Source organism: Ascochyta rabiei, chromosome 16 (genome assembly GCF_004011695.2).
Source record: "Ascochyta rabiei chromosome 16, complete sequence".
Lineage (NCBI taxonomy): Eukaryota > Fungi > Ascomycota > Dothideomycetes > Pleosporales > Didymellaceae > Ascochyta > Ascochyta rabiei.
In genome coordinates, this window is record NC_082420.1 from 1,148,845 (window position 1) to 1,170,656 (window position 21,812).

General features: G+C 52.9%; 10 protein-coding genes across 11 annotated transcripts; 7 read left to right on the forward strand and 3 right to left on the reverse strand.

Moving 5' to 3' along the window:
- Positions 1-1,042: 1,042 nt before the first annotated feature.
- On the reverse strand, positions 1,043-1,369 carry EKO05_0009306 (uncharacterized protein; the record flags this gene model as incomplete). Its single annotated transcript, XM_038946748.1, has 1 exon — positions 1,043-1,369. One exon carries the CDS (start codon positions 1,367-1,369, stop codon positions 1,043-1,045), a length of 327 nt encoding a protein of 108 aa, XP_038795904.1.
- Positions 1,370-2,660: 1,291 nt separating this feature from the next.
- EKO05_0009307 (uncharacterized protein) lies at positions 2,661-5,018 on the forward strand (the record flags this gene model as incomplete). Its single annotated transcript, XM_038941979.1, has 2 exons — positions 2,661-2,730; positions 2,782-5,018. 2 exons carry the CDS (start codon positions 2,661-2,663, stop codon positions 5,016-5,018), a joined length of 2,307 nt encoding a protein of 768 aa, XP_038795905.1.
- A 1,513-nt stretch (positions 5,019-6,531) lies between these two features.
- EKO05_0009308 (uncharacterized protein) lies at positions 6,532-8,130 on the forward strand (the record flags this gene model as incomplete). The annotated part of the gene is made up of 4 exons (XM_038942022.1): positions 6,532-6,630; positions 6,679-6,766; positions 6,819-6,992; positions 7,046-8,130. 4 exons carry the CDS (start codon positions 6,532-6,534, stop codon positions 8,128-8,130), a joined length of 1,446 nt encoding a protein of 481 aa, XP_038795906.1.
- Positions 8,131-8,601: 471 nt separating this feature from the next.
- Positions 8,602-9,456, reverse strand: EKO05_0009309 (Ribose-5-phosphate isomerase; the record flags this gene model as incomplete). Its single annotated transcript, XM_038946749.1, has 1 exon — positions 8,602-9,456. One exon carries the CDS (start codon positions 9,454-9,456, stop codon positions 8,602-8,604), a length of 855 nt encoding a protein of 284 aa, XP_038795907.1.
- Positions 9,457-10,111: 655 nt separating this feature from the next.
- EKO05_0009310 (uncharacterized protein) lies at positions 10,112-10,672 on the forward strand (the record flags this gene model as incomplete). Its single annotated transcript, XM_059637511.1, has 1 exon — positions 10,112-10,672. One exon carries the CDS (start codon positions 10,112-10,114, stop codon positions 10,670-10,672), a length of 561 nt encoding a protein of 186 aa, XP_059493494.1.
- An 831-nt stretch (positions 10,673-11,503) lies between these two features.
- On the reverse strand, positions 11,504-12,620 carry EKO05_0009311 (uncharacterized protein; the record flags this gene model as incomplete). The annotated part of the gene is made up of 2 exons (XM_038942152.1): positions 11,504-12,085; positions 12,135-12,620. 2 exons carry the CDS (start codon positions 12,618-12,620, stop codon positions 11,504-11,506), a joined length of 1,068 nt encoding a protein of 355 aa, XP_038795908.1.
- Positions 12,621-13,121: 501 nt separating this feature from the next.
- Positions 13,122-16,102, forward strand: EKO05_0009312 (Alpha-L-rhamnosidase; the record flags this gene model as incomplete). 2 transcript variants are annotated; one of them, XM_038941888.1, is made up of 8 exons in its annotated part: positions 13,122-13,517; positions 13,575-14,576; positions 14,624-14,949; positions 15,004-15,023; positions 15,075-15,479; positions 15,529-15,659; positions 15,710-15,848; positions 15,903-16,102. In XM_038941888.1, 8 exons carry the CDS (start codon positions 13,122-13,124, stop codon positions 16,100-16,102), a joined length of 2,619 nt encoding a protein of 872 aa, XP_038795909.1. The 2 variants fall into 2 exon arrangements, with proteins under 2 accessions (XP_038795909.1, XP_059493495.1); XM_059637512.1 differs by having other exon boundaries at positions 15,075-16,102.
- A 334-nt stretch (positions 16,103-16,436) lies between these two features.
- Positions 16,437-18,340, forward strand: EKO05_0009313 (uncharacterized protein; the record flags this gene model as incomplete). Its single annotated transcript, XM_038941929.2, has 5 exons — positions 16,437-16,486; positions 16,547-16,838; positions 16,889-17,813; positions 17,863-18,127; positions 18,181-18,340. 5 exons carry the CDS (start codon positions 16,437-16,439, stop codon positions 18,338-18,340), a joined length of 1,692 nt encoding a protein of 563 aa, XP_038795910.2.
- Positions 18,341-18,921: 581 nt separating this feature from the next.
- Positions 18,922-20,402, forward strand: EKO05_0009314 (RING-type E3 ubiquitin transferase; the record flags this gene model as incomplete). The annotated part of the gene is made up of 2 exons (XM_059637513.1): positions 18,922-19,541; positions 19,598-20,402. The coding sequence occupies 2 exons, from the start codon at positions 18,922-18,924 to the stop codon at positions 20,400-20,402; spliced, it is 1,425 nt and encodes a 474-aa protein (XP_059493496.1).
- Positions 20,403-20,573: 171 nt separating this feature from the next.
- On the forward strand, positions 20,574-21,776 carry EKO05_0009315 (uncharacterized protein; the record flags this gene model as incomplete). The annotated part of the gene is made up of 1 exon (XM_038946750.1): positions 20,574-21,776. The coding sequence occupies one exon, from the start codon at positions 20,574-20,576 to the stop codon at positions 21,774-21,776; it is 1,203 nt and encodes a 400-aa protein (XP_038795911.1).
- Positions 21,777-21,812: the final 36 nt, after the last annotated feature.

The following is a 21,812-nucleotide window of genomic DNA, read 5'->3' on the forward strand; positions in this document are numbered from 1 at the left end:
GATCGAGTAGGCGATGTAGAACATGAGCGCTTCCTTCACTATAGTTCAATACTTGGCTTAAGTTCTCTTGCTTTCGCGTAGGTGAATTAAGAAGTCCGCGTATTTCACTGTCCGCAAATTTTACTTACAGAAATGAGACAGGTAACAGTGAAAGCGATAATCGGGTGGAACTGCAGCTTGTAATCTGGGGCAACTCGCTCGCTAAGACAAGATTGAATAAGCCACTCGACACGTTTCCAGTCGTTTGTCAGAAAGGGTCGATTTGATCCGACGCTCCAGTTGTCAAGCTTACGCTTGATGTCGTTCGTAAGTGTGTCAATGGATCTGTTGTCAACATTGAGAATGCTGGACCCTGCCCAAGCATAAGTATCATCTGCACCATTCTTGAGATTCTCCGATACAGAGGTATTAGAGATATTATAGGTCCTCAAATTTCCGACCTAGAAGATACGAGCAAGTGTTTCGAAGTATGAAGGGGGAGTTGTTGAAAGCTTTTTTGTATTCGTCCTCGCTTGTCACCAGAAGACTTGTGACTCAGGATCATTTATATTTGTGAAATTATGCCCACCATAAGTGGGAAATAGTTGCACGGAAATTTCATTAATTCGTCAGAGCTAACGTAAAACTACGCTTCTTGAGAGGATAGCGCAGGGCACCATATATCAATTTGTGTGCTATTGTAAGATGCTGGTTCGATTTTTGGAATCTATGATTGACCGACTCAGTTCAGGATGGTTAGGATGGAAGCGTGGGACGGACTTTCAACCTCAGATCAAATGCCATACGGATGAAACCTCGTTCAATTGCAAACCATTTCCCTATTTTGCGACAGTGGCTTAGACGCACTGTTCGCAAAAGCACCTGCCTTTGTCGTAGCCGTACAAATAGCCTATGTTGAAGTATATCCACCATCCAGAGTTGTACCGACCACACTTACCTGTGATGGACCGGGATGTACTACCTTGAGCAACTGCGGTGCATGTAGACCCATTACCAAAGTTGCAGTAGAAGGCTACAATGTCGCCGCCGATGGCATAGAAAGTTAGGCCAGAGCCAACACATGATCCATTTCCACACTGTCGGTCGATGTCTGCATTGCCGCATTAGTGTTGCCGTAGTCAAGGTTTTTGGCGCCACCGCATATCGAGCGGTTGTGGTTGCGGCGGCTACGGCTATTACGAGACGCCTCTGGCTTGAAATAGCTCTCCGGAAAATGGCGGTAGACAGTTGCGTTGGCAATATTAGTGTGAACCGAACGGCCATCGATGTACTTGACGGCGTAAATACCTTCTTCCTGGCCTTCGAGGATGAGGAAAGCGGGAGATGTCAAAGCCAGAACGACAAGGGTGAAGAGACGGCTAAACAGCATGGTGAAGTGATCTCTGCAGCTCAGAAGGTTGGAGGTTGCTCTATAGAGACAATGTTGCGTGTGATGTTTTGATTTCACGGGCGCCCTGGCCCTTTAAATGTCTTTCCTTGAGTGATTGTCAGTTTCTAGTCCACGCAACATCATTCCATATACAGTACTAATATGTGTTACGCGCATGATAAGCCTTTGAAAACACGTGAGAGAACTTTTGACCGGATTGCAGATCTTCGATGAGGAAGGTCGTGTGCTATTATTGTTCCGACAATTGTCTCTGCTCGCGCCTTGGCACCCAATTGGGTGATCAGAGTGAGCCCTAACGATACGAAGATCGCTCTCATCCGGTATATGAACCCATTCTCGACCGCGCTGTGCCGCTGCTAAAATGGCATGGGTATCAGGAAAGAATTTGGTGAAGCGATCGAACGATTGTGTACCAGACCACTTCACGATACGGCAAGACTACCAATCTTGAAATTGCGATGTTTATTTCGTCTTTCCCGGAACCAGTACACAAGGATGAGATTTCAGAAGCCAGAGCTACGTGTCACTACCGGATCCATCTCCTGTAACCTTGCGTGTTCGGTCCTCCAGCGGTACCGCAGTCGTGCATGTCCCAGTGTTCTCAACAACGTTATGGAGTCACGGTAGCAAAATCACAGTCCTATGAGCATTGAAAAATAGATTGTGGGTCTTTCGGCTCATTCAACTTCAAGAGATGTACTGTGGCAAGAACGAGGCGCGAGCTCTTTAGTACTGCTTCTGTCTGTAAGTGGATCGACATCGAGAAAAGGGGATATCGATCCGACCTAGAAAGTCCTGTCTAGTCTGGATATTACCTGCTATCACATACGTTAGAAGCAAGCGTCTTTCCTTGTGTTGATGGATTGAGCGCGTATGGGTGAAGAGTGGTTGTGCAAAACCAGTGACGACCTACCGCCCAAGCCATCCCTTTTCGGGATTCAGTGCAAAAACGGCGTCGTCCCGCGACTTTCCCGTAGCAGCTCGCTCAACTACCTCAACGTACCACCAAGTCCCATCTGTAGGTAGTGCCTAAGGAAGATGTGAGTCAGGTGACTCTTATTGACATCTCGGGGCGCCTGATGAGGCTGTGCCCGTATAGTGGGAGCCAATCAGACATCTTGGAGGCGCAGCATCCCCACCTTCCAACTTCCGACGTTGTCAGCCTGCTGTTATTGCTGTCGCTGTTGTTGATTTCCAGCTTGTCTTCTCAACGTTCTCGTGAAAGCTGCGTTTCCTAAGCATCCAGACGCCATGACAGCTGCTTGCCATCATGAGTTTCGGCATAAGTATAGGTGATCTGATTAAGCTGGGCGAGATTGCCGCACGGGTGTACAAGAACTGTACGTATCACCATACTCGTGAACAACTGTCGGTAGCTGATTGTGATGCAGGTCGTGATTGCACAGGAGACTACAAATTCTTGACAGCCGAGGCGCGCAGTCTCACGAATCTGCTTGATGACGTCCGAGACAAGTTTGAAAAGATACCACCACATAAGCATAAACAGCTTATCGATGCCTACGAGCGATGTATCGATGTGTTATTTGAACTTGATAAGCTGATTGTGCACTACAACAATCTTGACACGAAGAGTAGGAGAGCATGGGACCGACTGAAATGGGACCCAGAGATTTCGCGAAGTCTGCGGGAACGCCTTGCATCAAGTGTCGCGATGCTCAACAGTTTCTACACCTCATTAATCCACGATAACCAGGTGTTAATACTTGAGGCTTTGGAGCGGCTAGAAAGTGATTACAAAGGCGGCTATCGTGAAGAGAGCATTGCATCAATCGAGCGGATCACGTCTTACACCGGTCAACGAGAAGGAGGCGACGAGAACGACGAAGACGATGACACAGCTTGGTTCCAGATCATCCGCGACCTTGAGGACGCTGGTGTATCTCATCAAGTTGCGCTGATGTATCGCGACCTCGTAGTGGATTGGTTCATCAAGGCCGTCAACGAGGGTAGACTTCTGGAAGAACGCAAAGAACCTGAATGCCTCAGCTCACGACGGACCTCAAAAGTCACCTCCGATATGGACTTGTTATCGACATCATTCGCTGCAGGTACTTTGAGCTCCGAACATGAGCACGATACAGAGGACCAGTCTACGGCCAATCCAGCATTTGACACTCCTCTACAAAGGACGGACTTATCGAATGCGCCAGAACTCTTGCACGTCTTATCCCCTCCTCCCAATGAGACGTCGAATACGTTTCCATGTGAGCTGGAGCCTATGCAACTATTGTCACCATCCGCCCAAGCTCCTGAAGCTCTCTTGGATATAGCCCCTCAAAACAATATACCGGAGCTTGTACTGATACCAGCTTCAGAAGCACCGGAACTACTGCAGTCCCTAGCTTCATCTGATCTGAACTGGGGAGCCCAGCAGATTTTAGCTGCGTGGACGAAGCGCGATTTTGTCGCTGCAGCAAGCCTGCTTGAAGAGCAGCTTACGTCTGTTGAACATGGAGCTCTTACATCTACAGGGCTACAGCCCGATCGACGGATATTGAGACACTGCATTGGTGTTTGCGCATCGTTTTGTGGCAAACTTACCAAAGCAAAGTACTTCTTTGAGAGTGCTTTCAACGGTATCTACTTGAGTAAACATCTTGATGATGGTGATATCTCGGCAGCTCGCTGGCTGGGTGATGTTTGTCTCCAGTTAGGCGAATTCCACAATGCCGTGCTAGCTTGGAGCGTTGCGCTGGAAGGCTCAATCCAACGGTACGGTCTCTTACATGATTGCACACGACACATTGCACAAGAAGTGCATAAGATGGACGAGTGGTTGTCTGTCTTCAGCAACATCGACAGTCAGTTTCTCGCGAATGTTGATCCGACTGATGTATTCTCCAACACGCATGCGTTAGAAAAAAGCGGTCTGGTCCGCGCAACTCGTGTCAAGCTATACGAATTGCAGCCCAGATGGGGTCAAAACAAAGGCCACCGCCCGGCAGCTTTTCTCAGACCTCGTCCTCGAGTAGACTGGATCCCGGGAGAGGCTTTCTTGACTGGGCCGCTCGTGTCGTTGGGTGCATGGCCTTTACCGTGGGACTCAACGTTCTCTCCTATGGCCGTTTTTCAGACGGAATGGTACACGAGGTTTGCACCGCCGTCGACAGCATTAGTGAGACGTAGTCTTCGCACGAACTCACTTGGGGACTCAAAAAAACTTGACTTTGTCACCAAGGGTGATAGCACCTGGCTGATCCAGACCGCCAAGGCTGCCTTGAGAGAGCTTGGTATGGAGCATGCCGAGCATCCTGATGAAAACGCCATCGTGTGTCGCCTGGATAGGGAACGTGAAGGATTTTCCTGTTCCGAGGGCATCTTCATCAGCTTCTGGAAGTTGCAATTTCGAAACGTCTTTGCTTTGAAAATCTCGAGCGTGAAATGGTCCACGAGGAAGCCACCTCTGATCAACAAACCCCAGGCCCTGACCGACTTCGAACTTCCAGATGACACAGTCGAGTTCAAAAACGCGTTCAAAGCGCTGTTAGAAGTTGCGGAGGCTGGGTCAAATTACAAAGCGCCGATTGGTGACAGGGCCAGTGTGCAGTCTAGCACACGATCATGGGCGTCTTGGGCCGCCTCGAGAAAGACCTCAGCTTCAACTTGAGAACTAGGAATTATGTTGATCATAATTTCGGGGTCCATGCTCTGCGTTCGAGACCTGACGCTCGGCAGGGAAGGGTACGGCGCGTGTAATTGAAACACCCGGTTTTATTCCCCACATACGCGTGCGCATCCGATCAGCATCGGCCAGTTACTGCGAACCTCATAGTATTACCAGTGTGTTGCCACACAATTGCCGCTGAACACGGTCTTACTGCAGCGCTGTAGCGCGACCGAAGTTGATGCCCACGGTTGGCATTTCGTATAAACACCAAGCCCGTCATCCACGTGTCGGTGACCATCTCCGCACCAGAGAGCTTAGCTGTTACGAACAAGGTTCATCCACCCTACTTTAATTCAGCGTCAATTTAAAATCCAGCGCATACTTCTGAGTGCTGACTTACCATCTGACGTTTTGTGGACCAACGCCATCCAGAAATGCTTGTGACCATCGCAAATCTCCCCTGCATCGAGCAGAAGCGAGGGCAACACGACCGAAGCTCCGACATGCACAGTCTTCTGTGTTCCAGCATCGCACCTGCTGTACAACTGACTTGAAACAAGCATCTGGTTTCCCTACAAAACTTCCTTCAAAATGTAAGATTAGCCTGCGACAAAGGTTGGTCAACAACAGCCTGCCTTGCACCCATGTCAAAAGGAGAGGTCTTGGCCTCAGGCACGCAAACAGCACGCGAGGTCCTTGCGAGATTGGAGATGACATAGTCAGCTCGTGCCAAGTTGCGGATTGCTCGGGGTTCCGTGCCCCTAAGATGCACTCGAGCGCTCGGTGACAGTCGGCGCCTATAACCTGGAAGCGTGCTCTTGAGAAGGATCACAAATTGTGAAGCCCGAGTTAGTTGCTTCGCAGCATAGTTGCCTGTATGCGGCGGATGGTAAGTAGATCGATTTACAATCGAGCGACAAAAGTGGTCAGTTTGATGAAAGGTGGTACCTGAATCTGCGTGTCCGAGACGGCGCCACGCTGCGGCCAACCTTACCGTATCGTCCTATGGCGGTTCGTTGACGCTGCGCGGTTGTGCGTTTGTGTTTCAGGTATCGTCCTAGCGCCAGTCATGATTGGCTCTTCGTTTCAAGGCTGACAACGACCCCGGCAGTCGTCAACAGCTCCATGGTAATTCCGGCACGACTTGTGTCTTCCAGGAGATCTTTTGCCAGGAACAAATCCGGTGGGTGGGGCGGCAGCGCGGTAACTTGTCCACAGGGATGACGAGATGAAGAATCAGCACAGGGGATCCGGGATCCAGTCAAAGAACAAAAGGCCGATGAGATCCTGCCTCCGCACTTCCTTTCCTTACCTTTGGTTCCTATCACAAAACCAAGTTCTGACCTTCTTTTGGCGCTTTGCTGCCAGTTCGTTCCCTATCGTCGCCAGTCGACAGCCATTCCTTTCCCAAGCGTGAAGTCCTAGTGACTCAATCTGTTCCTGTGACATACTACAACAACCACGTCCTCAACTTGCACTCACCAAAACAACAAAACAATACACATCAGCCGACATGAAGAGCCAGTCTATGCTCCTTACAGCCCTGGCCTCTGCGCCTGCTGTTCTCGCTCACACCGCTTTCACGAATTTCTACGTGGACGGCATTGCCCAGGTACGCCGAAGAGGCCAGAAAGAAGAGCCACACACTAACACCGTCTAGGGCGATGGTGTTGCCATGCGCATGAGCACCAATGTCGACCACTCTACTGCTCCCATCTCCAGTCTTGGCAGCGATGACATGGCTTGCAGTATGTTGCTCCCCTCTAAACAAACAAAGTACATGTCTAACCAGTCCGTCAGATGTCGGTGGCTCAAAAGGTGTCTCTCGCGTACAGTCTGTCTCAGACGGCGCAACCCTCTCTTTCGAGATCCGTGCATGGCCGGCGGATCCTTCCAGAGAGCGCCTCGACCGTGGACACAAAGGTCCCTGCGCTGTCTACCTGAAGAAGGTCTCATCTGCCATCGAGGACACAGGTTAGTGACACTCCTTCACCTGTTACCAACCTATCATGAATAACATCGGGCAGCTGCTGGTGATGGATGGTTCAAAATCTTCGAACACGGCTACGATGCTTCGACTGAGCGCTGGTGCACAGACGAGGTCATTGATAACAACGGCCTCCTCAACGTCAAGCTTCCCGCGAGCCTGGAGGGTGGTAACTACCTCGCTCGTCCCGAGATCCTAGCTCTGCACGCTGCGAAAGACAACGACCCGCAGTTTTACACTGGATGTGCCCAGATCTTCCTTGAGAGCGATGGCAACCTCGTCCCCGAGTCAACCGTCTCCATCCCCGGATACGTAGACTACGGCCAGCCCAGCACAATCTTCGACATCTACAACAAAGATGCCTCCACCTACGAGATGCCCGGCCCCAAGGTCGCAAAGCTCACACCCAACCCCGCCGTCACTGCCTCGTCAGGCCAGACTGCCCAGACTGAAGGCCAGAAGCCTGCTGGCTGTCTCGCCGAGAACGCCAACTGGTGCGGAAAGGAGGTATCAGACTACACCACCGAGAAGGGTTGCTGGGCGTCCGCCGAGGAGTGCTGGCAGCAGTCCGAGAAGTGCTTTGACGAGGCTCCCATCACCGGCAACGCGGGCTGCAAGCTTTGGCAGACCAAGTGCCAGGGCATCAATGACCAGTGCGACGCCAGCAACTTCCAAGGCCCTCCCAACAAGGGCAAGGTCCTGGTGCAAGAGAAGAAGAAGATCGACGTCGGTGCTGTCCTGGCTGGCGGCATCGACTCTTCTGATGTTGACACCACCCCCAAGCCCTCCAAGAAGAGCTCTGCGGCCCCCGCAAAGCCCACCACCACCGACTACTCGTCGCCCGACATCGTCGACTCCGAAGCCACCCCCAGCTACGCCGCTCCCAGCGAGTCCGAGAAGCCCGAGGCCACCCCTACCGCCGCAGCTTCTTCCGAGGCCGCGCCCGCCCCGACCCCAGCTCCCGAGGCTCCCAGGCCTGAGGGCAGTTGCAAGGAGGGCTACGTCTGTGTTACCGTCACCGACGTGCAGGTCGTCACGCAGTACGTCTACGCCACTGCCGACTACAACCAGCACGCAAGGCGCCACGCCGGTGCCCACGTGCGCCGTCGCCTTGCGCGCCACTAGAGGTGGGTTCGAATGCTGGCAGACGAGGATGTGGGTGAACATTTACCTTCTGCAACGACTGTTGCGAGCTTGAGAAAGCTCTGTTTGGGACATGGGCGCGTTGCCCTTTCGGTTATGGTCATGATGCCTATGGTACGAAACAAAAATCGGGATGGCTGTGGCTCGTTCTTTTCGATAAAACCCATTCTATACCATTCTGTCTTCAAGTGATGTGCTTCATGTTCGACGTGTGTATACATTGGCCCTCAGACACCACCGCGGATCTTATCACAGCACGACGTCTTCTCTAGGCTTGTGGACATGAGCTGGGCAGTACGGCGTCTCTGGGGACTCGCACCTTGTGGCCTCATCGTTCTCAGTCGAGTCAATGCGTCTGTCAGCGCTCCACTTTGTTTGCCTTTCTAGGGGAACAGAACAGCAAAAGCGATTGATGTTTGACAAGGGAGAAATCCACATTTTGTCATCGAATCTCTAGTGTTCACCTTCTGGTGTCCTGACAACCACACTTCCGTCCTGCATGCCAAAGTACACAGCAACGGGAACCTGCCCGCCGCTGACTGCTGACTTTGCACCGTCCTTTTCTCTTAAAGCCTGCGCGTCTGTGCCGTTCAATCCAGAGAAGATGCCAACTTCCAGCACACCAGTCAAGCTCTTAATCGCTTTCGCAATGTTGTTCACCTCCCATGTGCCGTCACTCCCATCGCCCTTGCCTCTTCCCTCGTGAACATCCTTCCGTGTCAACAACGTAGGGAACGCCGCATCGATGATGTAGAAATCCTGGTCTGTCTTCAACGGCCCACTCTTTTCCAGCAGCGTCGTCCTGAGCTGAGGGTTGGTGCTTCCCAGCGTCCTCAGCGCAGCCGCAACCTTGTTCTGACTCAGCGGCGCAACCTCGATCGGTATTGTGGGCCAGTTGGTCAGCAGCCTGTCCTGCCTCTTCCTGTAGTCTGCAACGCAAACAAACTTCTTCGCCCGCTCTGCGACAAGCTTCTCCTGGAACAGGCAGGCACCGCCACCTTTGATGCAGTTCAGCTCTGTGTCGACTTCGTCGGCGCCGTCAAAGGCCACGTCGAGCATGACGTCGTCAGGAAGCGAGTCGAAGCCCAGTGGGGTGAGACCGGCGCTGATGATGACTTGGCGGGACTGGTAGCCAGTGGGGACGAAGCGGATCGCGGGGTTGGTAGAGCGCTCTTTGATGGCTTCAACGACGTAGACGATGGTTGTGCCACTGCCAATGCCGACATAGGAGGCGTTGGCGTCAAAGTGGTCAGCTACGGCCTGTTGGCCAGCAGCTCGCTTCGCGGCTTCGACGTTTGTGTCAGTCATTGCGGGCGTGTGCAGGGTGGAGGTTGTTGTAAAGTGTCGAGCACGGCCTTTGTTTAGTGCCGTGTGGATGTTGCGGGTGCACGGAGAAGGAAGGCACGATGAGTCTTTGGTGTTGAGGGGCAACGGAAAAGAGGGTCTCGAGGGCAGCGGCCGGTGACGGATGCTCGCAGAATACCACGTAGAGCGCACAACGTGCAATGATGAACGCATCGAATAGTAGCTATTACTTCCTTATATGAAACTGAGGCTAGCCACGACAATTGCCTGAGACGATAGCCTATTCGCTGATCGCAACGAGAAGACACGTCGAGGTGAGCTCGCGACGAGACAGTGAGCTCCCGCCAAATGACGCTCGAGCCCCACTGTTCACCCCCACGTTGCTCAGCGCTGGGCATCTTTCGACGACTTTCCTGAAGCGCAACCTCCACACACCTACCAGTACGAACATGGATCGACTTGGTTTCTAATACTGTGTATAGACTTCATACTGATTGCTGCACTGGATGCGAACCTGTGATCCCACTAACTCTGTAAACGCTCATTGCTCAGTCACGTCAACAAGATACCTTTCTCGGCTCAAGAGTTGGAGTCACAGCGTCGCTCTGCTCTTCTCCACTCAACTATCGTACGTCGTATTCATTTACTAAGTTGTTATATGCTTTCTGTGCTACGTTTCCACATTGATCTAGTTCACGCACGCCGTCATTGCTTTCCCCTAAACTGGATACAGTCAGCTTCCGCTCAAAGAGTGACCGAAACAGCTTCATCAATCGCAGACCACGGAATATTTCACGGCACATCTCATGTCTCTGGCAGTGCGAAAGGTATACTCCTAGCCTCCGATCTGGAGCTCAGTTTCTGGGGTGGAGTCGACCATGTTAATGGAGAGGTGGTGGATCGTTACCATCCCCTCAGTCGCCAGTGCCTGACAGACAAGACTTTAGCAATTCCCGGTGGACGGGGGTCATGCTCAGAGAGCACAACAATATTCGAGTTGATAATCAATGGCAATGGGCCAAAAGCACTTATTTTCGAGCGGGCTAACCAGATCCTTGCGGTTGGCGCCTTCACCGCTGAGGAGCTGTTCAAGAAAACCATCCCCATGATAGTTATAGGTCCCGAGGACCACAGAAAAGTATTGGGTAGGAACGAGAGGGAAGTTCATGTTCAAGACTATCGTATCTCAATGTTACCCCCTGGAGCCCGGGAGCGGTGATACGCTCTCAAGTGTCAATGCCAATTCACCACCAAACAATCCTGCACTCTCTGAGCTCGATGTATTAATGCTTCAAGGCCCTTCGAACGACCATATCAACTATAGCCAAGCCCAAGCTCTCGCCACCAAGATCATCGTACGAACGGCATCCATCATGAACGCCCCTTTTCTCATGTCGATCACTCAAGCACACGTCCACGGTACCCATTTTGGCCCAGCATCCGTGCTCTTCGGCAAGCAGTTACTCTGGTATCCGGCAAAAGTAGTGTACATTGGTCAGTGCTGATACGGACTGGACAGGGGAAAGTTATCTCTGTCTATCCAATAAATCACGAAATAGGAGCTAATCACATCACTTGCTTACTTGTAGGGCTTACTTGTAGGTCTTACCTAACTGCTACGATGTCTGTGCGTAAACGTTTTAGACACAGCCACCGCTCTGACCAACATACACTACTCTTGCCGGATACCATAGTACGCGACCTGGGTAGAAAGTCTGCCGTGCCGACCACCGCCAACGCCCTTACCATCGATCAGCGGCGCTAGCGGGACTTGGGCGTCGACTTACCGGTACTTTTTGGCACCGAGAGCGATGAACTAGCGCGTGCATCATGACCAACTCGGCGAAATACGTACACTACGGTCCCGAACTAACGGGCGGGGAGTTATGCTTTGGCAGTCTGCAGACGTGTGTGGAAACTGCGTGTACGGGGCGATGGAACGGCGAGAGACCTGCGCGGCTGCAGGCTGGTCTCGGTAGGTAGTCAGTAATCACATCTTGCCTTGGTTGGTACCATGATCGTCATTATCATACTCATCACGTCCGAACATCTATGCTACAGGCTCGACATGGATTTCCGGTCCTTCGATCTTCTTGACTTTCCTGCCCTCCCACCAACTCATGATGCCTGCAAGCATGGACACACCGCAGCCGAGTGCGATGAACGTTCCCGTCGCCCAGGTGGGCCTGTCGAGTCTGTTGTAGTGCCACATGAAGAAAGACAAGACGGCCTGCAACAACGTATTAAGCACCATCATATCTACAGTAAATGCCAGCTTCCACATAGCAGTCGGTGGCGCGCGCTCCCCCGTAAATGTCGTCTTCTCCAGATCCCCACCTCTCCAGCCCTCGTTCTCCGTGAACCAGGCCGGCGGACGGAACCACGCCTTGTTCTGGTTATACAGCCTGCGCATGGCGTTCTGGTCATGGAAATGCACGGAGCGAATCATCCAGTAGAAGTCCCTGAAGCGCCAGGGCGCGAGGCCGAAGCCGGTGACGCAGAAGAGCGCGTTGAGGATTTGTGAGTCAATCTCCAGCCAGATTTTGCGCGACGAGTAGTCGTCGTCGCAGCTTGGGTGGCACATGGCGGGTGCGGCTTTCAGGAGGAGAAAGAAGAGCATCGCACCCCAGGCCTGGATGTGTTAGTAAACTGAGTTGGAGGGAGTGGAGGTGGAAGCGTACAACGATGTTGAGACCATAGATGGTGATGAGGAAGCCTGAGGGTGTGAGGAAGAAAACCCAGAACGCTTTCAAGCCGTTCTTGATCGTGGGGCCCCAGGATTCTTTGTGGGAGGACGCGTGCTTCTCTTGAAGAGTTTGGCGGCGGTGGAAGCCATGGTGCTCGTGCGACTGTCTCCCCGGTTCAGCGTCTGTCTGTTCCGATACAACGGTTTCTTTCAAGGGGCTGCTGAGCGTCTTCGTTGGTGTTGTGAGCAGGGTAAGCTCGCCATCGTCATCTGGTTTGGCGACGCGGTTAGAATGACCATGCGCATTGAATGTGATGTTAGCTCCGCCAGATTCCGGCTCTCGCAACTCTGTTAAGTTGGGCGCTTGAGCTATAGCAGTTCCAGTGGCCTGCCACATGCCAAGCTGGGGCGTCGCATTGAGTAGCGATAATGACACTCCTCGTGCCCGCCCAATGATACCCTTCTCTTGATTGTCGGACATTTTTAATGTATACGTGCACAGATGGGGATGCTTGCAAGGTTGCAACTATACCCACTGCGAGCTGTAGGGGACAACGATGAGGTCGAGAAGAGTTAAATTTGCAAATCACGTCCGACCGGCCCAGATGTAGTCCCGAATCGCACGGTCGAAGCTGGAGGCTGTGCAATTGCGAGATCCGATCGTCCGGCGTACGGGCGAGCGTGATCTCTAACAAGCGCGCCCATCCGGACTCCCAGCGGTTGAAGGATTCGTCCATCGCCGAACGTCAGGCAACGCGTGTCTAGTTAGGTGGGACGCAAAGCGAGAGATGGGACCGAGGGCCGAAAACAGGTATCTCGCAAAGTATGTGATTGGCCCACATACCGATACAGAAGGTCCGAAAGCTTGCCCAAACAAACTCCCTTTGTCTTGTGTTCCGTCGTTGACCTCGTCGCCGTCAAGGTTCCTTCATCTGGGAAACGGATCAAAGTAAAGTAAAGGACAAGTCCTGCTTGAAGCGCAATGCCTCTAAACTTCAACGTCAAGCAGAAACACGGTCGATACCATGACAAGAAAGCGCAGAGCACCGGGAGAGTCAATACCTTTGGTCAGGTCGCAATCAACTTCCACAAAAACACGACACAGCTAAAGTACTGGTTCGATAAGGTCCAAAAAGATTCTGTGGCCTGCCGACCAGCGCAAAGTGCAAGACCGCGAAGAGGGAGTACAGCTCTGGTCGACGAGTTCGTCAGTGAGAAGAAAAGCAACGTCCAGGCGCCACGACTGAATATCGCAATTCACATTTGCGGTTCTCGAGGAGATGTGCAGCCTTTCATTCCGATTGCGAAGTTGCTTCAAGGGCCACCACACGGTCATAGAGTCCGCATCTGCACACATCCAGCTTTCAAGGATTTCGTAGTGAGTGATGGCAGTACTGAACATTGCCTCGTGAACAGTGGGCTGATTGCTCCGCAGGAAAGCAACGGCATCGAGTTCTTCTCAATAGGTGGAGATCCTGAGGCACTGATGGCGTATATGGTAAAAAATCCGGGTCTGCTACCGAACATGCAGTCGATCAAAGCAGGCGACGTCGGCAAGCGACGGAAAGAGATGGCCGAGATGGTCGAAGGGACCTGGAGAAGTTGCATCGAGGCCGGCAATGGCATGGGTGAGAAGATTTCGGCGTTGAATGTAGATGCACCAGAAGACTTGTTCATCGCGGATGCCATCATCGCAAATCCTCCTTCGATGGGACACATTCATTGCGCGGAGAAGCTGGGTATTCCTCTTCACATGGTCTTCACAATGCCGTGGTCACCAACAAGGGGTTTTCACCATCCTTTGGCGGCCATGGAGTATGGAGAAGTCGAGACGTCCGTGGCCAACTACTTCAGCTTCGGCATCATGGAGTTGTTAACATGGCAGGGCCTGGGAGACATCATTAACAAATTCCGAACACAAACGTTGAAGTTAGACGCAATCAGTCCGTTGTGGGGTCATCAACTGGTCCCAAGGCTTCGCGTGCCCTACAGTTACCTCTGGTCACAAGCACTGATACCACGACCACCTGACTGGGGTGCACATATCAGTATCACCGGATTTTCGTTCCTGAAAGCTGGTTCAGATTATACTCCGCCTGAGGACCTGGCCGAGTTCCTTGCCGAAGGACCACCTCCAGTATACATCGGATTTGGAAGTATTGTAGTCGATGATCCAGTCGGGCTCACTAAGCTCATCTTTGAAGCTGTAAAGATGGCGAAAGTACGCGCGATAGTGTCCAAAGGTTGGGGCGGTGTGGGTGCAGGCGAAGTACCTGATGGCGTCTACCTCATAGGTAATTGTCCGCACGATTGGCTCTTCCAAAAAGTTTCGTGCGTCGTACATCATGGGGGCGCTGGCACAACTGCAGCCGGAATCGCATTAGGAAAGCCGACAGTTGTTGTGCCCTTCTTCGGCGACCAGCCGTTCTGGGGACAAGTAAGTCTGCGTCGATCCAAGATGGAACAATGTTGACTTTATTGTAGATGATTGCGAAAGCTGGTGCTGGCCCTGTGCCTGTTGCTTTCAAGCAGATGACGGCACAGAGCCTCGCCGAGAGCATCACATTTGCACTCAGAGACGAGGTCAAAGTAGCTGTAAAGAGAATGGCTGAGAGTATCGCGGCAGAAGACGGCAGTGGGGGTGCAGTGCGAGACTTCGAACAAAAACTCGAGATCGATGGAATGCGATGCCATCTTTGTCCAGAGCGTCTGGCCATTTGGCGGGACGAGCAGACTGGAGCGCATCTGAGTGGCTTTGCAGTATGGACGCTTGGTGAAGAAAGGTTGCTGGAGCCAGCACATCTGCGTCTGTAAGTTTGATATCTTTCCAAGACGGCGATCATGGCTGATAGCACTGAACATAGATTACACCACAGGCATTGGTGTGAGTAGTATTATAGGCATACTCTGAGCAGAAGTTTTACTGACTGTAAAGATACACATGAGGGAGCTGAAGGCCCGTTCGTTGGTGCCCTGGCTGCCTTCGGTGGGCTGATGGCTTCCCTTAGCACAGATACGGCCGCATTCTCGCAACGACTGGAGAGAAAGCCTAGGACGATGGATGTCGAATCCTTGGAGAGGATTGTTTCGAACGAGTCAGGGGAGATAGACCCGAAGAAGGGCCTGACCTCGAAACAGTTCCATCACTTGGCGTATAGAATGGCAGTGAAGTCGTACGAAGAAGACCCAGCCCGGAACTTCAAAAAGCCGCGGAGCCGTCCTGGAATCACAGCCATACGGACCAAGGTAGCTGCAAAGAAGGCTAAGGGCGGACGAGGGTATCAGATCACAAGCGCTACTGCGCATTACATTTGTGATGTCACCGCAACAGGCGCAAAAGGTGAGCTGCCTCAGATTCGCCGTAGATGCCGTCTGACGATTTCGAACAGCTCCGGTTGCGCTGTTTTATAACCTCGCGAACGGCTTTCGAAACCTACCATCCTACACCATTCACAATGATCCAGCCAGGCGAAGGGACGAGATCACGGGCTTCGGCAGTGGATGCAAGCTTGCCGGGAAGGTACGTCGTTATTCTGAGAGAGCGAACAGACTACTGATAACGAGTGATAGGAATTCGTACTCGGTTTCGCTGATGCATTGCAGGGTGTCGTGAGGCATCCGTACCTTGGTGCTAAAGAGGAAGGCCCACTCGGGTTTGGGAAGGGCATCGGAAGAAGTATCAGCGGCTTCTATTTACATTCGATGGCTGGTAAGCCATTCCTTCAAGGATTCAGGTGTACGCTCGACTAACTTTGAGTGTTAGCCATATTTGGTGTACCAGGCTACTTCCTAAAAGGTGTTGAACGGGGACTTTTGGCAAGACACCTTACAGCTCTCCAAGCGGAGCTCTTTCTTATTCAACTGCGCCGCTCGTCTCTTGACTTCCGGCGAGCCAGTGAAGCTGAGAAGGTCGACGTAGTCGAACAGTGGAAAAAGCTGCAAGCCAGCATAGCGAAGCATTAGCTAGCGTATCTGCAGCAGTTGTTGTCAGTAACGGCAAATGGAGTTGGCGATGATGGATGTGATGTCTAGTTGGCACCTTTTGACCCATAAAGTGTAATGGCCTTGTCGCTGTGATGCATGTGAACCAGCAATGCCCGAAGTTCGTGATGTGGGGTAGAATTTCTTGAGCGCTTAATGCGCGTTGGACCCTTGTCTCCTGAGCTGGCTCGAATGACGCCGCGCTTCGCGTCGACCGCAAGGCACACCGCCCTGGGCAGAATTCTGACGCTGCCTACTGCGACTGTTGTGCGAACAAGCTACATTCAACCGTACCTTTACAAATATTCGGACAAAAATGGTGGACCTACCTCCTCCTGTCCAAGGGCCAACTGCAAAGGAGAAGAAGTGAGTGCCCTTGAGCTCTAGCCCCGTTGCGTACCAGCAAACAGCGACTGACCAACGCAGGTACGACCGACAGCTGCGTCTGTGGGGAGCTACCGGCCAGCTTGCGCTCGAGAATTCGCACATCCTTCTTATTAACAACGGTCCTGGTGTTGTTGGCATCGAAACCCTGAAGAATCTCGTCCTGCCCGGCATAGGCCAGTTCACCATTCAAGACTCTGCCCTCGTCACCGAGGCAGATCTGGGCGTGAACTTCTTCTTGGAGGACCAGCATCTTGGCGGTTTCCGCGCCGAGCACACCTGTAACTTGCTGAAGGAACTGAACCCGGACGTGGACGGCCATTTCATTACAGAGGTACGTGTGAATGTGAACTGGTGTGGACTCATGCTCATGTAGCTTCTCAGCCCATCGAATCGTGGCTGGTCCAACCAGACGCTCTACGACCGTATACACTCATCATCGCGACTGCTCCTGTGCGACCCGAGCTACTTGAAAAGCTCTCCGTTCATGCAAGCGCTGCGCTGATTCCGCTCTTCTACGTCCACTCGATTGGCTTCTACTCGCATTTTTCAGTACACCTACCGCCCGCTTTCCCCATCGTCGATACACATCCTGGTCCTGAGACCGTGACAGATCTACGGCTACTGAAGCCATGGCCTGAGCTGCTTCGGTTTGCAGAGGAGAAGACATCAGAGCTGGAGAGCATGAGCCCTGACGATCACGGGCATGTACCATACCTTGCGTTGCTGCTGCACTACCTTGAAGAGTGGAAAAAGACGCACAATGGGGAGGTGCCACAGAACTATAAAGAGAAGACAGAGTTCCGAACAGTAGTATCACAAGCTGCAAGGACCGACAACCCAGAAGGTGGGGAGGAGAACTATGATGAAGCTGTGGCTGCTGTACTCAAATCGTTGAACCCTCCACAAGCCAGCAGTTCAGTCAAAGAGGTCTTTACTGCGCCAGAGTGTATACTTATCCGCGAGGACTCGTCTACTTTCTGGGTCATCGCAAATGCTATCGGGCTGTTCTATACAAAGTACGGTGTGCTTCCGGTGCCGGGATCTGTGCCGGATATGAAGGCTCGCTCGAAGGACTACATCCAGCTTCAGAACGTCTACAAGTCGAAAGCAAGGAAAGACCTTGCGGAGGTACTGGAGAGTGTACGATTCTTGGAAAGGAGCGTGGGTCGAAGCACCTCCATCGAGGAGAAGGACGTTGAGGCATTCTGCAAGAATGCTGCACACATCAAGCTAGTACGTGGAAGACCATTCCACGTGGTGCAAGCTGGTAAAAACGTCAAATGGGGCGATAGGGCCAGATCTCTCGGTATGTCATCGTGGGCGTGGTATGACATGGAGACTGACACATACTGCAGCACAGGAGCTCACTTTCCCGGACTCCTTGATCCCCTTATATATGGTTTTTCTGGCTTGGGATGCGTTCGCAGCGACACACGACAAGGATGGCCTGGGTGGAGCGTCGCAAGTACCGGGCGAGACCGACGCAGATAGCGATGCGGACAAGCTTACTGGGATTGCTCTCACGATCATGGACGACCTGATCAAGGAAGCCAGCACTCGCATTGAGGACCCTGATTACTCCACGATCAAAGCGCAGGTCGGAAAGTATGCTCAAGAGTTGTAAGTGGAACATCAACCCTCGACTCACTAGACACGCAGCTGACGGACTGCAGTGCCCGAGCAGGCGGAGCTGAGCTGCACAACATGGCTGCTCTCACTGGTGGCATTGTGTCCCAGGAGATCATCAAGTCTGTCACAGAGCAGTACATCCCTGTCGATAATACGTGCGTATTCGACGGTGTTACGAGCAAGAGTGCCGTCTTCAAGGTCTGATGGCCTCATTGTAGGCGGCTGTTAGACAAGGCTCACCTGAACCTGCCACCCGAATTGGCAGGTGTGAGTGCACGTGATAATTACAAGCATGCAGATTTGTAGATATCGGTCAGCCCTACTCATCAGGAGACTGCGATGAGCAAGCTCGCATAGGCAGCTTGCATCGTCCTAGTGGCGTAGTGCTTCCACTGGATATTCGACGAATGAGAGGCACACACCTCACCTCCATGGAGAAACAGAGTGAATGGTTTCCTTGCCTGTGTTGATGAGCGTCTGTTGCCCCCTCCCCTCCCTGTCTGTGCTGCCACTTGGATGTTTCCAGCCCAACTATCCACTAATCGCGGCCACCAGAAATGGGAATGGTGGCAGAACAGGCCAAAGTCACTTCCTCATCGTCATCTGCAGCGCAAGAGGTCGTGACGTCGCGTCCTTTAAGAAGCACTGGCCATCGCGACGCGTCGAACGCTAAGGTTTACGGCAGGCTTCCTGGGCCTAGTGTGCAGACTGCGCATCTCACTGCGCCGCCTTCACCTCAAGGCTCTGCAGCACGCGTCGAGTCTTCTCTCCCTCGAAGATCCATCATGGAAACCACATTCGACCTCCCAGACTCCACCGACTGGATAGCGACCACGCTTCCCGCATTCGAGCCGCTCGAGGCCGCCTTGCGCTGCGAAATGTGCAAGGAGTTCTACTCGAACCCGGTCATTACCTCATGTTCGCATACCTTCTGCTCGATATGCATAAGACGAAGCATAGCCGCGGATGGAAAGTGTCCGAGCTGCAGGACTGCGCTATCGAGCGACAAGTTGGCGCCAAACATCGCGGTGAGGGAGGTCGTTATGCGGTTCCAAGAGGCAAGACCGAAGGCGCTCGAGCTGGCGCGTGCGGACGAACAGCAGGAAAACGGCACAGAGTCTGGCAACAGGAGGAAGAGGAAAATAAATCAAACGGACATCCAGGACGGCGAGGACGTGAGGCAGACGAGATCACGGCAGACACGGCGCAGTCGCCGCAACGCTGCCTCGAGCGATGCGCCTGTCGAGATACCGGACAGCGGGGACGATGGCGACGCCGACTTTCTGCCCGAGGGCATGGCGAACTGTCCCATCTGCAATGAGGCCATGAAGCAGGAGCTAGTGTTCAACCATCTCGACGTGTGCACAGGGCAAAGCGCATCCCAGGGGCGCAGTACACGTTCAAAGTACGTGGACAACACCCACTCTAATCGGTGGGACGATGCTAACACGGGTCCCTCAGAACAAAACCCTCGTTTCCCGCGGCATTGCAAAGACGACAGAAAGAACCTTCACCTCCGCCAACCCGGCAGTCACAACTTAACTACGCGATGATGAAAGACGGCGCACTGCGCAAGAAGCTTCAAGAACTGGGAATACCGAACTGGGGCAGCAAAGATCTGATGAAGCGGCGGCACATCGAGTGGCTGAATATCCACAACTCGAATTGTGACGCCGACGACAGTGTGCGGAAAACAAAGAGACAACTAGTCAGAGAGCTAGAGGAATGGGAGAACACCCAAGGAGGGAGGGCAGAGACAAAGGAAAGCAAGGTCATGCGGAAAGACTTTGATGGCAACGGATATGCCAAGTCTCACAAGAATGATTTCGATGACCTGATCGCGCGAGCACGGAAGCAACGTGCAGTACCAAAGCCGGATGACAAGCGAGAAACGAGCGGAGAGGCCGTCAACAACAGCACAACAAAAACTTTTCAGGCCCACATTGGGCTGGAGGTCGAGACGCAGATGCCAGATGCGCCTGTTGGTAGCGAGCAACAGCCTCATCAACCAACCCACGAGAACGGAGTCGAACCACAGGGCCTGGACATCAACCATGGTTCACACCTCGGAACGCCTCAAAATAACGCACATTCTACGAATCAGGTAGGGACCAACCTGACCCTGGAGACTGAAGACTCGACAACCGCACCGCACGAGGAGGTGACCCTTGGAATACAAAATCCTCTCGGGAACTCAACACGTAGGAAACCAATGTTCACGATGCCTGAAGACCCAATCAAAGAGATAGATATGTCCGTAACATAGCGGACGGTACCAATCAGAATATTAAGCGTGGCTTCTCACACATCGCACATTATTGAGTTTCACACCATCTCCATCTTCCTTTCCACATTCTAGTCAACGCGCTCAAAGTTACAGAAATCCGGCTCAGTTCCAACCTTATCGTCGGACGAAGAGTTCGACACAGTCGCAAATATGTCAGCCACGGCTCCAACCTTCCGCAAGGACTCTGCGCAAAGCTCCAAGGAGCGAGTTGGCATGGCCTTCACTCAAGAAAGTGGTCCCGCAAAGCCCCAGTACAGCAACACCACTACCAGTGTTCCGATTCAGTCAAGCCACAGCCATTCACGCGTCTCTAGGTATGCCAGCTCCTCAAAAAACACCGTCGCTGGCCCTGGGCCAAGCACCACGCAGAAGGCTGCGGAGCCGCGCCAGGAGAATCATACCGATCATATCAACAATCGAGATGAGGAGAACTCACGCGCCCCCGTAACATCGGTGGACATCGTCACAAACAAGGAGCGCGCCAAACCACCCATCATCACGCGCGTCCTTTCTCCAATGCGCGCACGCCGAACGCCTGTCCTTGTCAACGCACCAGATGTGAGATGGCGCCTGGACCCGCGATTGCGACAGATACCGTCTCTCGACTCCATCCTTAGTTCTTCCACGACATCAGCTTCAGAAACGTCTACTGTACGCCTGATTCCCATCCTGCCGCACAATATTGCGTTGCCGTCGTCTGTGGCATCATCGTTGTTCACAGTCATGCCCGAGGCAAACCCCGTCAGGATACCTCTTCCGCCATCACCACCACCCACCAGCGTCGCCGACGCTACAAGACACAGCGAAGCCGTCGAACGACGAACGCCGAGTGAAGAACACTACTTCCAACAGACTCACCATCTCTCTCCCGTCACCGAAGTATCCTCAGGTTTCTCGGTCCGCTCCCTCGGCTCGTCTATTGTCGATCTTGAGGTCCAGGACATCGCAACTGCCGAGCGCCACGGCCTTGACGAAGTCGCAAAGCAGAGCGTACACATCATGTCGTGCGCACATTCCTCGCAGGTCAGCCTTAGCAGTCAACAGTCGCGACAGGGTAGATTCCAAGAGCGCTTCGGCCTCGATGTGATGGACCACCATGCAGACAGTCCAAGGAGCGGAGGAATAAGCGAGACCCCGGTCGTGAGCGGTGTGGATGAGCGTGGAGAGAGAGGCTTCAGCGGCGCAGATGAGGAATATGCCCGACTTGAAAGGACCGTGACTGAAAGAAAGAAGGCGAGGACTATCTGCGGGCGACTCAAAAACTTGACGAGAAAGCTATCCGGGGTTGGAGCTCACGCTGGACTGAACGTCGTCAGGAAGCTGGGGAAATGGGCTGGATTCGAATGCGCATGACCTTCGACGTGCAACAGGGAGTAGTGCACCGTCAAC